The sequence below is a fragment of the Salmo trutta genome, chromosome 29 (genome assembly GCF_901001165.1).
Source record: "Salmo trutta chromosome 29, fSalTru1.1, whole genome shotgun sequence".
Classification (NCBI taxonomy): Eukaryota; Metazoa; Chordata; class Actinopteri; order Salmoniformes; family Salmonidae; genus Salmo; species Salmo trutta.
Window position 1 is genome coordinate 35,971,322 of NC_042985.1, and position 17,186 is coordinate 35,988,507.

The 17,186-nt window shown below is 40.2% G+C and overlaps 1 protein-coding gene across 1 annotated transcript; it reads right to left on the reverse strand.

The window, feature by feature from the left end:
* Positions 1 to 2,197: 2,197 nt before the first annotated feature.
* LOC115167505 (low choriolytic enzyme-like) lies at positions 2,198 to 6,356 on the reverse strand. Its single transcript, XM_029721959.1, has 9 exons — positions 6,236 to 6,356; positions 6,086 to 6,125; positions 4,303 to 4,380; positions 4,062 to 4,214; positions 3,818 to 3,935; positions 3,474 to 3,652; positions 3,018 to 3,099; positions 2,737 to 2,861; positions 2,198 to 2,459 (listed from the first exon to the last, which is right to left on the reverse strand). The coding sequence occupies exons 1-9, from the start codon at positions 6,302 to 6,304 to the stop codon at positions 2,443 to 2,445; spliced, it is 861 nt and encodes a 286-aa protein (XP_029577819.1). The 5' UTR covers positions 6,305 to 6,356; the 3' UTR covers positions 2,198 to 2,442.
* Positions 6,357 to 17,186: the final 10,830 nt, after the last annotated feature.

Below are 17,186 nucleotides of genomic sequence, written 5' to 3' on the forward strand. Positions count from 1 at the left end.
GTGGCAGGGACTGGGAGACTAGTCAGGACTAAGGCAAAGATGAACAGAGAAAAGTACAGAGAGAAAAACCTGCTCCAGAGCGCTCAGGACTTCCGACTGGGGTGAAGGTTCACCTTCCAACCTGACAACAACCCTAAGCACACAGCGAAGACAACGCAGGAGTGGCATCGGGACAAGTCTCTGAATGTCCTTGAGCGGAAAAGCCAAAGCCCGGACTTAAACCAAATCAAACATCTCTGGAGAGTCCTGAAAATAGATGTGCAGCAATGCTCCCCCATCTAACCTGACAAAGCTTTAGAAGATCTGCTTTAACAAATTACTCAGTAGAGGGTCTGAATACTTATGTAGATGTGCTATTTCAGTTTTACATTTTTTTATAAATTAGCTCAAGTTACTAAAAACCTGTTTTTGAGATGTCATTATGGGGTATTTTGTGTATATTGATGAGAAAAAAACAATGTAATCAATTTTAGAATAAGGCTGTAACATAACAAAATGTGGAAAAAGTCAAGGGGTCTGAATACTTTCCAGAGGCACTGTTTATGATCGCCTGCTTTCTTCGCTCAGACTCTTAATTAGTAGCTAGTGTATTAGCAAAATTGTGATAATTAGCTAACCCCTTTAATCTGTGGTAACTAGCTATTAGTGTTAGCAAGTAATGTTAAACACTAGCTAGCTATTATTATTATTAGCTAGCAGTGGATAACATAACTAGCTAAGCATAAATTGTATAAATCATGATAATGATGATAGTAGAGTTATGTGTAGCAAGAGTGTCTATGCTAAATTGCTAAATTCCCATAAGATCTCAGACTCCAGGATGGGAAAATGCTTGACAAGAAAGACACAGAAGAGGACCATGAGACCCTATGTTAATGTTGTATTTTTAAATAGTTAATCTGTTTCCAATTTATATTCTGACTTGTAATGTTAATAAGGGGAGTAAAACAAACCCCCTGTTTATCTGAATTAGCTAGGCTACTCACTAAACCAATGATAGGCTAAAATTGTTTTCCCAATATGTCATTCTATTAAATTACATTTTGTTCTTACTATGTATTGCTTGTTTGAGGAGATTAAATGCTGTTATAAATATTTGCAACTCATTCACAAGTTGGCAGAAGGTTTCCACTGCCTTTTAAAGTATGTTTTTAGAAGGTATAAATATTGGTCCACCTAACTCTAATAAATTGTCAGTAGGTTTATACTTTCTTTAAATATATATTTTCAGCAGTTATAAATGTTGGTAACTCATTTGTTCCTGGTCAGTGCCACTTTAAAACAAGGTATACTTTTAGCAGTTATAAATGTTGATGAATCAGTTATAAATATTCATAGGTATGTCACTTTAAAATAAGATATACCTTATTGGGTACATGTGAGTAAGTCATTTCTAGATGATTTTAGAGTTCACTCAGAGCTTAGATATACTGTACTTATAGGCAGTATTGGGTAATCATCGCGACACACATGAGAGAAGATTCAACACTTTGTTAAACATATTCAGTCAGTGCGTGGTGGGTGTGATAACAATAACATTCAACGTTGTGAGAGGATACCTCCTCCACTGTTTCACCAATCAAAGGTATTACCTGTGTTTATATCATCTGGGAAGAGGTAATATATTAGGAATGATTGAATAATGTACATTTGACCAGGGCATCAAAAGTGGGTCAAGACACATCATTAAAACCATCCTCCTCTGTTCATGGAACAGAACACCAAAAAGTGAGAAATAAAGTTGTATGGCTTTATATAAAGGTTCATCTTAATTAATGGTTTATAATGCAAAAAATGCATTTACAAATGATGAAATAATCATTAATAACCTAATTATACGCCCTTTATAAACCTTTTACAAATGGAACCATGTTGTAAAGTATTACTGGACACTCACTCTACAACGATTTTAAGCTCATGTCGTTGTTTCAGACTTCCAAAATGCAAAAGTAACAGAATGTTAAATTTGCTGTATAACACAGGATATTCTGTGAGTGTGGGAGTTGGGACATGTGATATTACTGTAGTCTTTGGTGAGATAGCTTGTTAACGGCCCTAAAAATATACAGAAGGTTTTAGTTTTACCCACTAATCCACTTGCACACCTGTGCACGTTATATGATAATCACCATCAATGTACCCTTTGCAATCAGAAAAATAAACATAAACCATAACAAACGTAGAACGGGCTATCAAATACACATTGATACACATGTTTATTGTGATACTGTTTCAGTAGACCACAGTACTTTGCTTTGCCATACCAATGTTCTATCTATGATAAGCCATAACAGATCTGATATACGGATACAGATCTGCATCTCAATTCATTCTATCAGCATAAAATATCATTTGTTTCTTATATTCATGTTCAAAGTTGAAAAGCAAACTATAACTGCAGTTACAATCCTCAGCAGACGCTCTACCCTCGCACTTTTCAAATCAGTCCACCTGCTTTCCTAATAAAAGAGAAGGGAAAAATAAAATATTATTAGAATTGACATGCTGTATTTCTGCCTTTTGAGTTGATGGTGCTCAAGGCTTTAAAAAATAATCTGTACACCAATTTATAACAGTATAAATACAGAATGTCACTCAATTCAATTCAAATACTATATTCCCAAATATCTCAAATTGATTGAGCAACGGTATCGTGAAGTTTACAGGCAGGTATAATAATCACAACTCTTATTCTTTGTAGTTATGATAAACAGATCTTCTTAAAATGGCACTTACTGCAGTTGTAGAGACGATTGATCCGCAGAATGTCAATAGGGCTCATCTGAGTTGCCTGGCCAATAACTGCATTATTGTCAGGGATTGGAAGAATGGTGGGCTGATTGTTCTTGGAGAAGGCAAACCTGGAACCAGACAACATTGGGCAGAAAGCTCGCACGCCATCAATTGCAATTAAAGGATGACATGAGTAGACTATGAAAGGTCAAATTATTTTAGCCATACAACATTACAGCTGTTATTGCAGTAAAGAAAACCTTTCCATTATGTCCTCAACTTACCTTGAGTATTGCATGACAGAATTATAGTCATATGGAGTCCCCAGGTTTATCGTGTTGATCTTGTTGAAGTTGGATTCCTTTCCTATGATGGAAAATGCATGATAAATCATTTTCTTACACAGTATAATAACTTTCATGAATAAGTCACGCTTATAAAGAAATGCTTTACAGATTATTGTGAATGTTGTAAATGCTTATTAATTGAAAAGCTTATAAATCCATGTCAGTGTTTCTACATGTTTACAAATAATGAAATACTAATGTATTATTATAATCAGATAGTAGTACACTAAAGTTTACATTCAAGTTATTAAAGTTTTACTAATATGTCTTACTCAAAATGGGCAGGAATAATATTTACATATCTTGTAAACAATAGTATTTATTATTTACCTACGAAGTTATTTAAAAATATATATTATAAATTCAGCATCTGTGGATGTAGAAAGCACTAACCAGGCAAAATGTTCTGAGTCAGGATTTGAACATGGCTGTCACGGTCACTGCGCGAATGCTCGTGGTTGAAGCCCAAGGCGTGCAGCAGTTCATGCTGCACCACAGACAGATGGACACATCCGTTCCTATTCAGAGACAGCACCTGGCCATTTTTCTGGCGTCCAACATACGAGAAACAGCTACAAACAAGAGTGTATACGGAAGACATAAAGGTCATTTCTAAAAGTAATAAAGTATTGTTTTTTTGTAGCAATAACAGTAAAGTAAATTGTCATGTAAACACTAAGTAAATAAGAGTGGCAGAAGACAAGTATAACAGGTCTCGTAATGTGCAGCAGTCATACCCTGACAGAGACTGGATGTCCACAAAGTCCCTCTGATTGGTTCGGGGAAAGAATCGGACGCAGGTTGATGCAGCAAATGTTTGCAGCCCACATTTAATAACGGACCTCTCCCGGGGAGCTGCTCAATGGAGCAACAAGAAAGTCAGAAACTCAATACACACACGCACACACCGACTCATATAGTATAGTAAAACCAAACCATTAGGCTCAGAAGAAAATTATTTCAGAGAAGAAAAATATTTACAGTATTGATTAGAGATCACATAGGGCACATAAACGTTCCCATCAGAGGACTTCGGCCATTTGCAGGTGTGAGCTGTGCAGGGGTCAGCGTTCATGAACCCAGTATTTACTGCAATGTCCCCAAACATGACTAGTGGCTCGTCAAGTCTTTTCCCTAGAAAACAACACCAAGTGAAGGTTATTATCTGTGTTTCATTCTCGGTGTCATTAAATGCAGGGTAGGAATATACAGGCTGCCTTACCAAGATTTCTGTTGGCCTTCTCAATGAGCGTTGAAGCAGAAAAATCATCCTCCTCAATGCTATTGGTGCGGGTGCTGTCTGCGGAATGGGATAAAAAAAATAGCTTAAATGCAACTGTGTCCCTAATAACTAATATTACAATAAGATATATTGTACCAGTCAAACATTTAGACACAGCTACTCAATCAAGTGTTTTTATTTTTACTCTTTTCTACATTTTAAAATAATTTATGACATCAAAACTATTAATAACACATATGGGATCATGTAGTAACCAAAAAGATTGTTCAACATATTTTACACTTGAGATTCTTCAAAGTAGCCACTCTTTGTCTTGACAGCATTGCACACTCTTGGCATTCTCTCAACCAGCTTCACCTGGAATGCTTTTGCAACAGTCTTGAAGGAGTTCCCACAAACGCTAAGCACTTGTTGGTTTTCCTTCACTCTGCGGTCCAACTCATCCCAAGCCATCTCAAATGGGTTGAGGCCGGGGGATTGTGGAGGCCAGGTCATCTGATGCAGCACTCCATCACTTTCCTTCTTAGTCAAATAGCCCTTACACAGCCTGGAGGTGTGTTGGGTCATTGTCCTGTTGAAAAACAAATTAGTCCCACTAAGCGCACTCCAGATGGGATGGCGTATTGCTGCGGAATGCTGTGGTAGCCACGCTGGTTAAGTCTGCCTTGAATTCTAAATAAATAACTGACAGTGTCACCAGCAAAGCACCCCCACACCATCACACCTCCTACTCCATGCTTCACGGTGGGAACCACACATGCGGACATCATCCGTTCACCTTCTCTGCATCTCACAAAGACATGGCGGTTGGAACAAAATTCTCAAATTTGGACTCAGACCAAAGGACAGATTTCCACCGGTCTAATGTCCATTGCTCATCTTTTTGGTCCAAGCAAGTCTCTTCTTATTGGTGTCCTTTAGTAGTGGTTTATTTGCTGCAATTCAACCATGAAGGCCTGATTCACGCAGTCTCCTCTGTTACTTGACCTCTGAAGCATTTATTTGGGCTGCAATTTCTCAGGCTGGTAACTCTAATTAACTGCAGCATAGGTAACTCTGAGTTTTCCTTTCCTGTGGGGGTCTTCACGAGAGCCCGTTTCATCATAGCGCTTGATGGTGTTTGCGACTGCACTTGAAGAAACTTTCAAAGTTCTTGAAATTTTCCATTTTCACTGACCTTCATGTTTTAAAGTAATGATGGACTGTCATTTCTCTTTTCTTATTTGAGCTGTTCTTGCCATTATTTGGAATTGGTCTTTTACCAAATAGGGCTATCTTCTGTATACCACCCCTACCTTGTCACAACACAACTGATCGGCTCTAACGCATTAAGAAAGAAATTCCACAAATGTATTTAACAAGGCACACCAGTTTTTCGATATGCATTCCATGTGACGACCTCATGAAGCTGGTTGAGAGAATGCCAAGAGTACATAAAGCTGTCATCAAGACAAAGGGTGGCTACTTTGAAGAATCTCAAATATATTTTGATTTGTTTAACACTTTTTTGGTTACTACATGGTTCCATGTGTTTTTTCATAGTTTTGATGTCTTCACTATTATTCTACAATGTAGAAAATTGTGCAAATGAAGAAAAAGCCTTGAAAGAGTAGGTGTGTCCAAACCTTTGACTGGTATTGTACGTCATATACATTCTAACAATTAATGATTAATAAAAACAGGTTAAATTTATGGAATACGATATTTAGATACATAATACAATGTCAGCAACGAAATGTTTATAAAGACAGGATGAACATACTAATTTCCATGTCCTCTTCACTCCTTTCAAATGAAGCTTTCTGTATGCCAACAGCAGAAGGATATATGCAACAAAATAGGTTAAAATGTTTAAAACTCAAATAATTCATCATGCACAGGGTTTTCCCAATAGTCTCAGATAGACACTTACCCCTGTAGATCGGCCCTGAACTGAGCAGAGAACGGCGATGAAAATGGTCAGCACAAAGACAGGTGCCATGGTGAATGACTGCAGGATGCCCAGGATCAGTCTGTTGTGAACATGATAGACGTGCAGTTTTTATACTGTAGGCAGACAGATGCGGTTGTTCCTCAGAATATTGGTCAATTTAAAAAAAAAAAAAAGCAGCAGTTGTCAACCAAAGTCTTGCTTCAAAAAATTCTCAAACATGGGGGAGTGTGGTTTTGTGATGTACAGTGAGTGTACTAATATTGCATACGCCTACATGTCATTGGTAATTAATAAGTTAAATACTATACAACTGTACAATAACGTACAGATGCCACTGAACTCAAATATTGAAAACTAAAGTGCATGCATAAAGGAATAAGTGCACTCAGGTCACACAGTAATGAGATGTCATTTTATTTTCACTTGTAAGAGGACAGAATAGTAACCTACCTGATTTCTCAGGTGGACATTCCATATGCCCCATGTCTGATATTTGGACAGAAGAACCAGAGTTCCTGAGGATGCTGATGGGGATGTAGTTTTGATGCAGTGAAGTTGGCCATTGTACGTGATTAAATATGTTGATCCTGTTTTACTGGCAGCTATATACGTATTCATTATATAGTCACTTAAGGACTTGGTCATTAACATATACAAACTCTATTGCAGTCTAGTTTGCAGGTTACGTAGGTATCAGTGAACGTTAAGCAGACATGACAGATGGCCTTTGGCAGGTTGAGACTTAAGCAAACTCCCAAAAGGTGGTTTGTTATGAAATCAATGTTGAAATACTTTTTTGCTTTGTTCCTGTATTGTTTTCATGGTAACTGTTGCATAATGTTAAGAGGTTGTTTTACGCCTGAAAAGGCATGTTATCTGACCACGCTCTCGTTGGTTGGCCCTCGCCTCATACTCGTCGCCAAACCCACTGGCTACAGGTTATCTACAAGTCTCTGCTAGGTAAAGCCCCGCCTTATCTCTGCTCACTGGTCACCATAGCAGCACCCACTCGTAGCACGCGCTCCAGCAGGTATATCTCACTGGTCACCCCCAAAGCCAATTCCTCCTTTGGTCGTCTTTCCTTCCAGTTCTCTGCTGCCAATGACTGGAACAAACTGCAAAAATCTCTGAAGCTGGAGACTCATATCTCGCTCACTAGCTTTAAGCACCAGCTGTCAGAGCAGCTCACAGATCACTGCACCTGTACATAGCCCATCTGTAAACAGCCCATCTATCTATCTACCTCATCCCCATACTGTATTTATTTATTTATCTTGCTCCTTTGCACCCCAGTATCTCTACTTTGCACATTCATCTTCTGCACATCTATCATTCCAGTGTTTAATTGCTTTATTGAAATTACTTCGCCACCATGGCCTATTTATTGCCTTAACTTATCTCATTTGCACTCACTGTATATAGACTTTTGTTTTCTTTTGTTCTGCTGTATTATTGACTGTATGTTTGTTTATTCCATGTGTAACTCTGTGTTGTTGTATGTGTCAAATTGCTACGCTTTATCTTGGCCAGGTCGCAGTTGAAAATGAGAACTTGTTCTCAACTAGCCTACCTGGTTAAATAAAGGTGAAATAAAATAAAAAATAAATAAAAATGAGAGTTTGTTAACAGAATTGCACATTCGGTTGTCATCATATCAAACCTCTACCATGTGAGAGATAGACCTCTTGTTTTTTCAAAATGTAAGTGAATGTCTTCACTTATTGCACATCCACATGAAGAAACTCCCAGACAAAACACAGACAGCAACTGTCCCGAAAAGCTCTTGATCTTGTACATCAAAGATCAAATAAAATATAGAAGACGCATTAAAGATCACATGAAATCTAAATTAAAACAGCTTGTCAAGGCGAGACCCAGATGCAGATGGTTGGAGTCTTACAATGTTTATTAATCCAAAAAGGGGTAGGCAAGAGAATGGTTGTATACAGACAAGGTCAAAACCCGTTCAGAGTTCAATAGATACCGAAGGGCAGGCAGGATGGTCAGGCAGTGGTCAAAACCAGGAAGACTAGCAAAAGAAAATAGAAAAGGAGTACGGGGAAAAACACACTGGTTGATTTGACTAAACATACAAGAGGAACTGGCACAGAGAGACAGGAAACACAGGGATAAATACACTGGGGAAAATCAGCGACACCTGGAGGGGGTGGAGACAATCACAGGGACAGGTGAAACAGATCAGGGCGTGACAGTAGTACCCCCTCAGGGACGCCACTTGGTGTCCTACCTGGGCGCATACCTGGCTGACGGCGGAGGAAATTGGCAATGAGTGCCGGGTCCAAGATGTCTTTAGCAGGAATCCAGAGCATCTCTCCTCCGGGCCATAACCCTCCCAGTCAACCAGGTACTGGAAACCCCTGCCCCATGGTCGAACCCTCAGGAGGCGTCTCACCGTATACGCTGGCAGGCCATCGATTACCCTGGGGGAGGGATGGGCCTGGAAACAGAAGACAAAGGTCAGTGAGACACGGGCATAATTCTGGACACATGGAAAGTAGCGTGGATACGGAGGGTATGGGGTAACACAAGACAGCAGTGGAACTAAGGCCTCTAGAGATGAGAAAAGGACCAATGAAATGGGGAGACAGTTTGCAGGACTCTAACCGCAGGGGCAGGTCCCGAGTGGAAAGCCATACCCTCTGCCCAATGCGGTGGCGGGGAGCTGGGGTCCGGCAACGGTCCGCTTGTCGACGATACCTGGAGTTGGTCTTGAGAATAACCACCCTGGCTCTTCTCCAGGTACGTCGACAGCGGCGGACAAACATCTTGGCCGAGGGTCCGCTGACCTCCTGCCCTTTTTCTGGGAAGAGTGGAGACGGATACCACATGGAGCACTGCAAAGGGGAGAGTCCCGTGGCAGAAAAGTGAAGGGTGTTCTGGGCATACTCCACCCAGACCAGTTGACGGCTACAGGTAGTGGGGTTGGTTGAGACCCCAGCATCTCAAGGTGGTTTCCAGGTCTTGTTGGCTCGTTAGGGCGATAAGGGAGTCGAGGTACACCTGCAATTCCTGAGCAGCTAGCTCATCCTTTACCTCCTCAGATAATCCGTGAAGAAAAGTATTGAAGAGACCCCGATTCCAGGCACTCTCGGCAGCCAACATGCGAAAAATCAACCTCGTAGTCTGCCACACTACGGGAGTTTTGATGTAAGTCAAGCAGTTTACTGGCCGCCTTTCTCCCGGATACCGGAGACTCATACCTTTCTCACCTCTGCCATGAATACCTCCAGATGACCACAAATGGCAGATTGTTGCTCCCAAATTGCCTTAGCCCAGGAGAGTGCCCTTCCCGACATTAGCGTAATAATATTCACGATCTTTGATCGGTCTAAAGGAAACAGATGGCTGTAGCTAAAAAAATAGCGAGCACTGACAAAGACAACCAGCATTCCCCGAATATCGCTCCGAAGGTGGTAAGTGGGGTTCTCGGGGAGCCTGGATAGGCTGTACAAACTCACCACAGATAGGGAAGAAAATTATTGGGTTATGGGGTTTTTTCAAAGGTGGCAGGGAGCCTCAGTCAACTCCCTGATTTGCTCCATAACTTCTTGAGGCTCAAATCCCGTTAACGAGATTGATTTGACAACAGCCAGTGAAAGTGCAGGGCGCCAAATTCAAGCTGAAATCTCAATTAAAGTTCCTCAAACATACATGTATTATACACCATTTTAAAGATAACCTTCTTGTTTTTCCAACCACAGTGTCCGATTTCAAAAAGGCTTTACAGCGAAAGCACACCAAACGATTATGTTAGGTCAGCACTTAGTCACAAAACATACAGCCATTTTCCAGCCAAAGAGAGGAGTCACAAAAAGCAGAAATAGAGATAAAATTAATCACTAACCTTTGATGATCTTCATCAGATGGCACTCATAGGACTTCATGTTACGCAATACATGTATGTTTTGTTCGATAAAGTTCATATTTATATCCAAAAATCTCAATTTACATTGGAGCGTTATGTTCAGTAATGTTTTGCCTCCAAAACATCCAGTGATTTTGCAGAGAGCCACATCAATTTACAGAAATAATCATCATAAACGTTGATATAAGATACATAGAATTAAAGATACACTTCATAAAACATCTCTAGGGTAGGGGGCAGTATTTTGACGTCCGGATGAAAGGCGTGCCCAAATTAAACTGCCTGCAACTCAGGCCCAGAAGCTAGGATATGCATATTATTAGTAGATTGGGATAGAAGACACTCTGACGTTTCTAAAACTGTTTGAATGATGTCTGTGAGTATAACAGAACTCATAGGGCAGGCAGAAACCTGAGAAAAATCCAACCAGGAAGTGTGGAAATCTGAGGTTTGTAGTTTTTCAAGTGATTGCCTATACAGTATACAGTGACTTAGGGTTCATTTTGCACTTCCTAAGGCTTCCACTAGATGTCAAGTCTTTAGAACGTTGTTTCATGCTTCTACTGTGAATATGGAGAGAATAAGAGGTCCTGGAGTCAGATGAGTGAGAAAATGACATGAGCTCAGAGGCACGCGCTTACGTGAGAGTTAGCTGTGTTCCTTTTCTTTTCTGAAGATATTGGAATTGTCCGGTTGGAATATTACTGAAGATTTATGTTTAAAAACATCCTAAAGATTGATGCTATACATCGTTTGACATATTTCTACGAACATATATAGAATTTTTTGATTTTCGTCGTGATATTTTGCGCGCGCTTCCTGCATTTGGAGTAGTGGACTGAACGCGCGAACAAAAAGGAGGTATTTGGACATAAATTATGGACTTTATCGAACAAAACAAACATTTATTGTGGACCTGGGATTCCTGAGAGTGCATTCTGATAAGGATCAAAGGTAAGTGAATATTTATAATATTATTTGAGTTTTGTTGACTCTACAAAATGGCGGGTTTGGTTTCGTGTATGAACGCTGTACTCAGATTATTGCAATGTGTGCTTTTGCTGTAAAGTTTTTTTGAAATCTGACACAGTGGTTGCATTAAGGAGAAGTGTATCCATAATTCTTTGAATAACAGTTTAATATTTTATCAACATTTCTGATGAGTATTTCTGTAAATTGATATGCTCATTCACTGGATGTTATGGGAGGCAAAACATTTCTGAACATTACACGCCAATGTAAAATGTTTTTTTTGGATATAAATATGAACTTTATTGAGCAAAACATACATGTATTGTGTAACATGAAGTCCTATGAGTGCCATCTGATGAAGATCAAAGGTTAGTGATTCATTTTAGCTGTATTTCTGGTTTTTGTGACGCCTCTCCTTGCTTGGAAAATGGCTGTGTGGTTTTTCTTGTATAGGTGCTGTCCTAACATAATCTAATGTTATGCTTTCGCCGTAAAGCCTTTTTGAAATCTGACAATGTGGTTGGATTAACGAGAAGTGTATCTTTAAAATGGGATATAATAGTTGTATGTTTGAGAAATTTGAATTATGAGATTTGGGTTGTTTTGAATTTGCCGCCCTGCTATTTCACTGGCTGTTGAATAGTGTCCCACATAAACCAGAGAGGTTAATGCAACCGCTGTGTCAGATTTCAAAATAGCTTTACAGCAAAAGCACACCATGCCATAATCTGAGTACAGCGCTCAGACACCAAAACAAGCCATACAGATACCCACCATGTTGTGGAGTCAACAGAAGTCAGAAATAGCGTTATAAATATTCACTTACCTTTGATGATCTTCATCGGAATGCACTCCCAGGAATCCCAGGAATCCACAATAAATTTTAGTTTTGTTTCAATAAAGTCCATATTTATGTCCAAATACCTCCATTTTGTTCGCGCGTTAGGTTCACTATTCCAAATGCAGAAGGCGCGTGCAATAAGTCCAGACGAAAAGTCAAAAAAGTTCTATTACAGTTTGTAGAAACATGTCAAACGATGTATAGAATCAATCTTTAGGATGTTTTTATCATACATTTTCAATAACATTCCAACCGGACAATTCCTTTGTCTTCAGAAAAGAAAGACAGAGCTCGTGCTCACTGCCGCATGCGTGACTGAGCCCATTGCCTACTGCCAGACACCCGATTCCAATAGCTCTTATTCTCTCCCCATTCACAGTAGAAGTCTAAAATAACGTTCTAACGACTGTTGACATCTAGTGGAAGCCTTAGGAAGTGCAATATGACCCCATTTACACTGTATATTGGATAGGCAATCACTTAAAACTCCAAAATTCAGGTTTCCCACTTCCTGGTTGGATTTTTATCAGGTTTTTGCCTTCCATATGAGTTCTGTTATACTCACAGACATCATTCAAACAGTTTTAGAAACTTCAGAGTGTTTTCTATACAAATCTACTAATAATATGCATATCCTACCTTCTGAGCCTGAGTGATGTTTTTTTTCAGAGGTGGCAGGGAGCCTCAGTCAACTCCCTGATTTGCTCCATAACAGCCTTTAACCCATGGCGTTCTGTCAAGGAACTGAGCCGTTCCAAAAGGCCCTGTAACAACTCCCCATGTCTCCAAATGGTGGCTCCCTGCATGGAGACAACGTGGCGGAGCTGGTCCAAGTCTGCTGGGTCTGTCATGGCCCGTTCGTACTATCAAGGCACAAGGTGAGACCCAGATGCAGACACAGGAGGCAGATGTTTGGAGTCTTACAATGTTTATTAATCCAAAAACGGGTAGGCAAGAGAATGGTTGTGTACAGGCAAAAGGTCAAAACCAGTTCAGAGTCCAATAGGTACCGAAGGGCAGGCAGGATGATCAGGCAGGTGGGAAAGTAGTCCAGAGTCAGGCAGTGGTCAAAACCAGGAAGACTAGCAAAAGAAAATAGAAAAGGAGGACAGGGGAAAAACACACTGGTTGACTTGACTAAACATACAAGCGGAACTGGCACAGAGAGACAGGAAACACAGGGATAAACACACTGGGGAAAATAAGCGACACCTGGAGGGGGTGGAAACAATGAAAGGGACAGGTGAAACAGATCAGGGCGTGACACAGTTAAGTTTAGTTTAATTAGTAAAATAAAGCTAAACAGAACTGTACATGAAGTAAAAAAAAATGCATACTTTAAGCTATTTTTCTATCATCATTACTGGCTTGTATTTGTGTTGGTGTCATGGTTGTCGTAGGATGATGAAGGAGCGGACCAAAGCGCAGCGTGTATATCGTTCCACATTTTCTTTATTAAACTGTGTAACTATGCAATACATACAAAAAACTAAACAACAACAACAACAACAACAACAACAACAACAACAACCCGTGACGCAGAGGTGAAACACACACTAACTCAAAAAGAATCTCCCACAAACCCAGGTGGGACAAACACCTACTTAAGTATGATCTCCAATTAGAGACAACGATGACCAGCTGCCTCTAATTGGAGATCATCCCAAACAAAACCCAACACAGAAATAAAAAACTAGAACATAACAACATTTAAAATCTAAACTAGAAAACCCCCCTGTCACGCCCTGACCTACTCTACCATAGAAAATAACAGCTTTCTATGGTCAGGACGTGACAGTTGGAAATGTATCTGCCCAACTACACATATTAGGAATGGCAACTATCCTATTTGATGCTAACAATAATTCCACAAAGGAACTAAAACATCAACCTAATTTGATGTTTTCAATCAAAAATCCACTGGAAGTAAATAGTTGTACATTTTACCCCTTCACAAAATCCCTCCCCAACTCCAACCTACATTCCCAAAACACACACAAAAAAAACATTTAATTGTGAGCAGTTCTTTTCGAGTGTCTGAGCAAAAATTAATTGAAACTTGTTCCCTTCCTGCTTGTTGATGTCTAAAACAATCCATGTGTCTTATCCATTGTCTTGTGTTTCTGAGCCATTTATTAATGTTTTATTTATAACCACAAGCCTATCAAAGCCACAATTTGAATGCCCTTCTGTTTAATTTATTATCAATTTTTTTATTTGATTAATTAGCATCCCCATTAGCCGACGCCAATGGCAACAGCTTGTCTTACTGGGGTCCGACATAAAACAAAAAATACATTACAGACAAAAGACTTTACAATTTACAAACATTTAAAAACATGAACATGCAGTGTGTGGGCATCTATCAGTTACACATTCATGTCAGTAAATACACACAAGTAGGTCACATGGGGGGAGGCGTTGTGCCGTGAGGTGTTGATTTATATATATTTTTTAAAACAGGTTTGCGGTTCACCTGCGCTATATAAGAAGGAAGGGAGTTCCATGCACTCATGGCTCTGTATAACACTATATGTTTCCTTTAATTTGTTCTGGACCTGGGGGCTGTGAAAAGACCCCTGGTGGCATGTATGGTGTACGTGTCAGTGCTGTGTGTAAGTGTGTCAGTGCTGTGTGTAAGTTGACTATGCCAACAATTTGGAATTTCCAACACATTCATGTTTCTGATAAAAAAAACAAGAAGTGAACCGGTCAGTCTTTGCTCAACTCTTAGTCAAGAGAGACTGGCATGAATAGTATAAATATTAGCCCTCTGACTACAATCAGATGTGCTGCTCTGTTCTGGGCAGGCTGTAGCTTAACTAGGTCTTTCTTTGCAGCACTTGACCTTATGACTGGACAATAATCAAGATAAAATAAAACTAGAGCCGACAGAACTTGCGTTGTGTGGTGTCAAAAAAATAGAGCATCTCTTTATCACGGACAGACTTCTCCCTATCTTTACAACCATTGAATCTATGTTTTCACCGTGACAGTCTACAATCTAAGGTAACACCAAGTAATTCAGTCTCCTTTACTTTGTCTGTTAATTAAGTGTTTAAGGTGCTTGCTGAGACTACTGTCCGGATTGGATTATGGGACATATGATGTGTGGAGTCATTGTAGCCTGCAAATTAAATGTAGCCTACAGTGTAGTAGCAGAACATCTAGAATAGAGCACAGTATAATAATAACTATTGAGGATTAAGAAAAAATCCCCATAGAGAAAATCCTGTCTCCCAACTGGGGATCCCACCTGTAGACTAATGATCAAACATTGTCATCTGTTAGGTCCAACACTACCACCTACTGGACCAATTGAGAACAGAGTTGTATTCAGTATTGACAAAACGGTTTGAAACTGTGTGAAACGGGGGGATACTGAATTTGTCCAATAACAAAGCAATATTCTGCAGTAGGCGACCCAAAATAACTGTATTGCTTTTCTACTTTACTCTCATCTGCGGAGATGGCCCTCAAATAACATTAGCCCAGTGTTTCCCACACTAATCTCAGACATCACAAAGTTACATTTTCTTCCACATTGGGCCCCATAGCTGGTAACCATATGAGGCACTATACTGTATGAAAGTGGCGCTTCACTTTTCAGGAAGTAGCCTTTTAAAAAAAAGTAGGGGCGTGGATCAGAAAACCAGTCAGTATCTGGTGTAACCAACATTTGCCTCATGCAGAGCGACACATCTCCTTTGCATAGAGTTGATTGTTGTTGATTGTGGCCTGTTGATTGTGGCCTGTGGAATATTGTCCCACTCATCTTCAATGGCTGTGTGAAGTTGCTGGATAGGTTTTAATGTCACATGTACAAGTACAGGGAAATGATTTTCTTGCAAACTTAAAACCCAATAACGCAGTCAATAACACTGTATTATTTGGAGAAAACACACAAGGAAATATGAAATACACAATAAAGTAAGTAAGCAAATATACTATACACAGGAAGTATTTAAAAAGTCAATTCCAATACCAAATTTACATGTGCAGGGATACTGGAGTGATGGAGGTAGATACAGTATGTATGGGGGTTAGAGGACTAGGCAACAAGATTTAAGATAAACAGAGTAGAAGCAGCTTGCCTGTGAATGGGTGTGCGGGTCTGTAGAGTCAGTATAAATTGTATGTGCATATTATGTGTGAGTGAGCAAGTGATGGAGTGGGTGTTTGTGTATGTGTTAGAGTGACAGTGTGTGTGAGTATGTACTGTAGAGCCCTGTGAGTTTGCATAAAGACAGTGCAAATATTTAAATAAAATATCAATAAAGATGCTACCCGTGTAGCAATTTTGTTATCTATTTATTAGTCGTATTGCTTGGGGATAGAAGCCGTTCAAGAGCCTGTTGGTGTAGAAATTGATGCACCTGTACCCGTGCTGTAGCAGAGAAAACAACGTCAAACGTAAAAAAAAACGAAGGAGCTGATGGTGGACTTCAGGAAAAAGCAGAGGGAGCAAACCCCTATCCACATTGACGGGACCGCAGTGGAGAAGGTGGAAAACTTCAAGTTCCTCTGCGTACACATTACTGACAATCTGAAATGGTCCACCCACACAGACAGTGTGGTGAAGAAGACCCTCACAAACTTTTATAGATGCACAATTGAGAGCATCCTGTCGGGCTGTATCACCGCCTGGTATGGCAACTGCACCGCCCGCAACCGAAGGGCTCTCCAGAGGGAAGGGCTCTCCCAACGCATCACATGGGGCACACTGTCTGCCCTCCAGGACACCTACAGCCCCGATGTCACAGGAAGGCCAAAAAGATAATCAAGGACATCAACCACCCGAGCCACAGCCTGTTCACCCCGATATCGTCCAGAAGGCAAGGTCAGTACAGCTGCATCAAAGGTGGGACCGAGAGACTGAAAAACAGCTTCTATCTCAAGGCCATCAGACCGTTAAATTGCCATCACTTGGCAGCTCCCACCCTGCTCAACCCTGCACCTTAGAGACTACTGCTCTATATACATAGATATGGAATCACTGCTGACTTTAATAATGGAACACAAATCCAGATTGGATAGGGCAGCGTGCAGCCAGCTGGTCTGCACATGCATTGGGTAGGTTTTAATAGTCACAGTGGATACAACATCTCCTATACACTAATATAAGAAACAAAATACTGCAAAGTTGCTTAGGAGCTAGAAGCAGAGCTGCCACATCTGTTGGCGCCATCTTACTTGTGTGTATTGTTGTGAATTGTTAGATAGTAATGCAC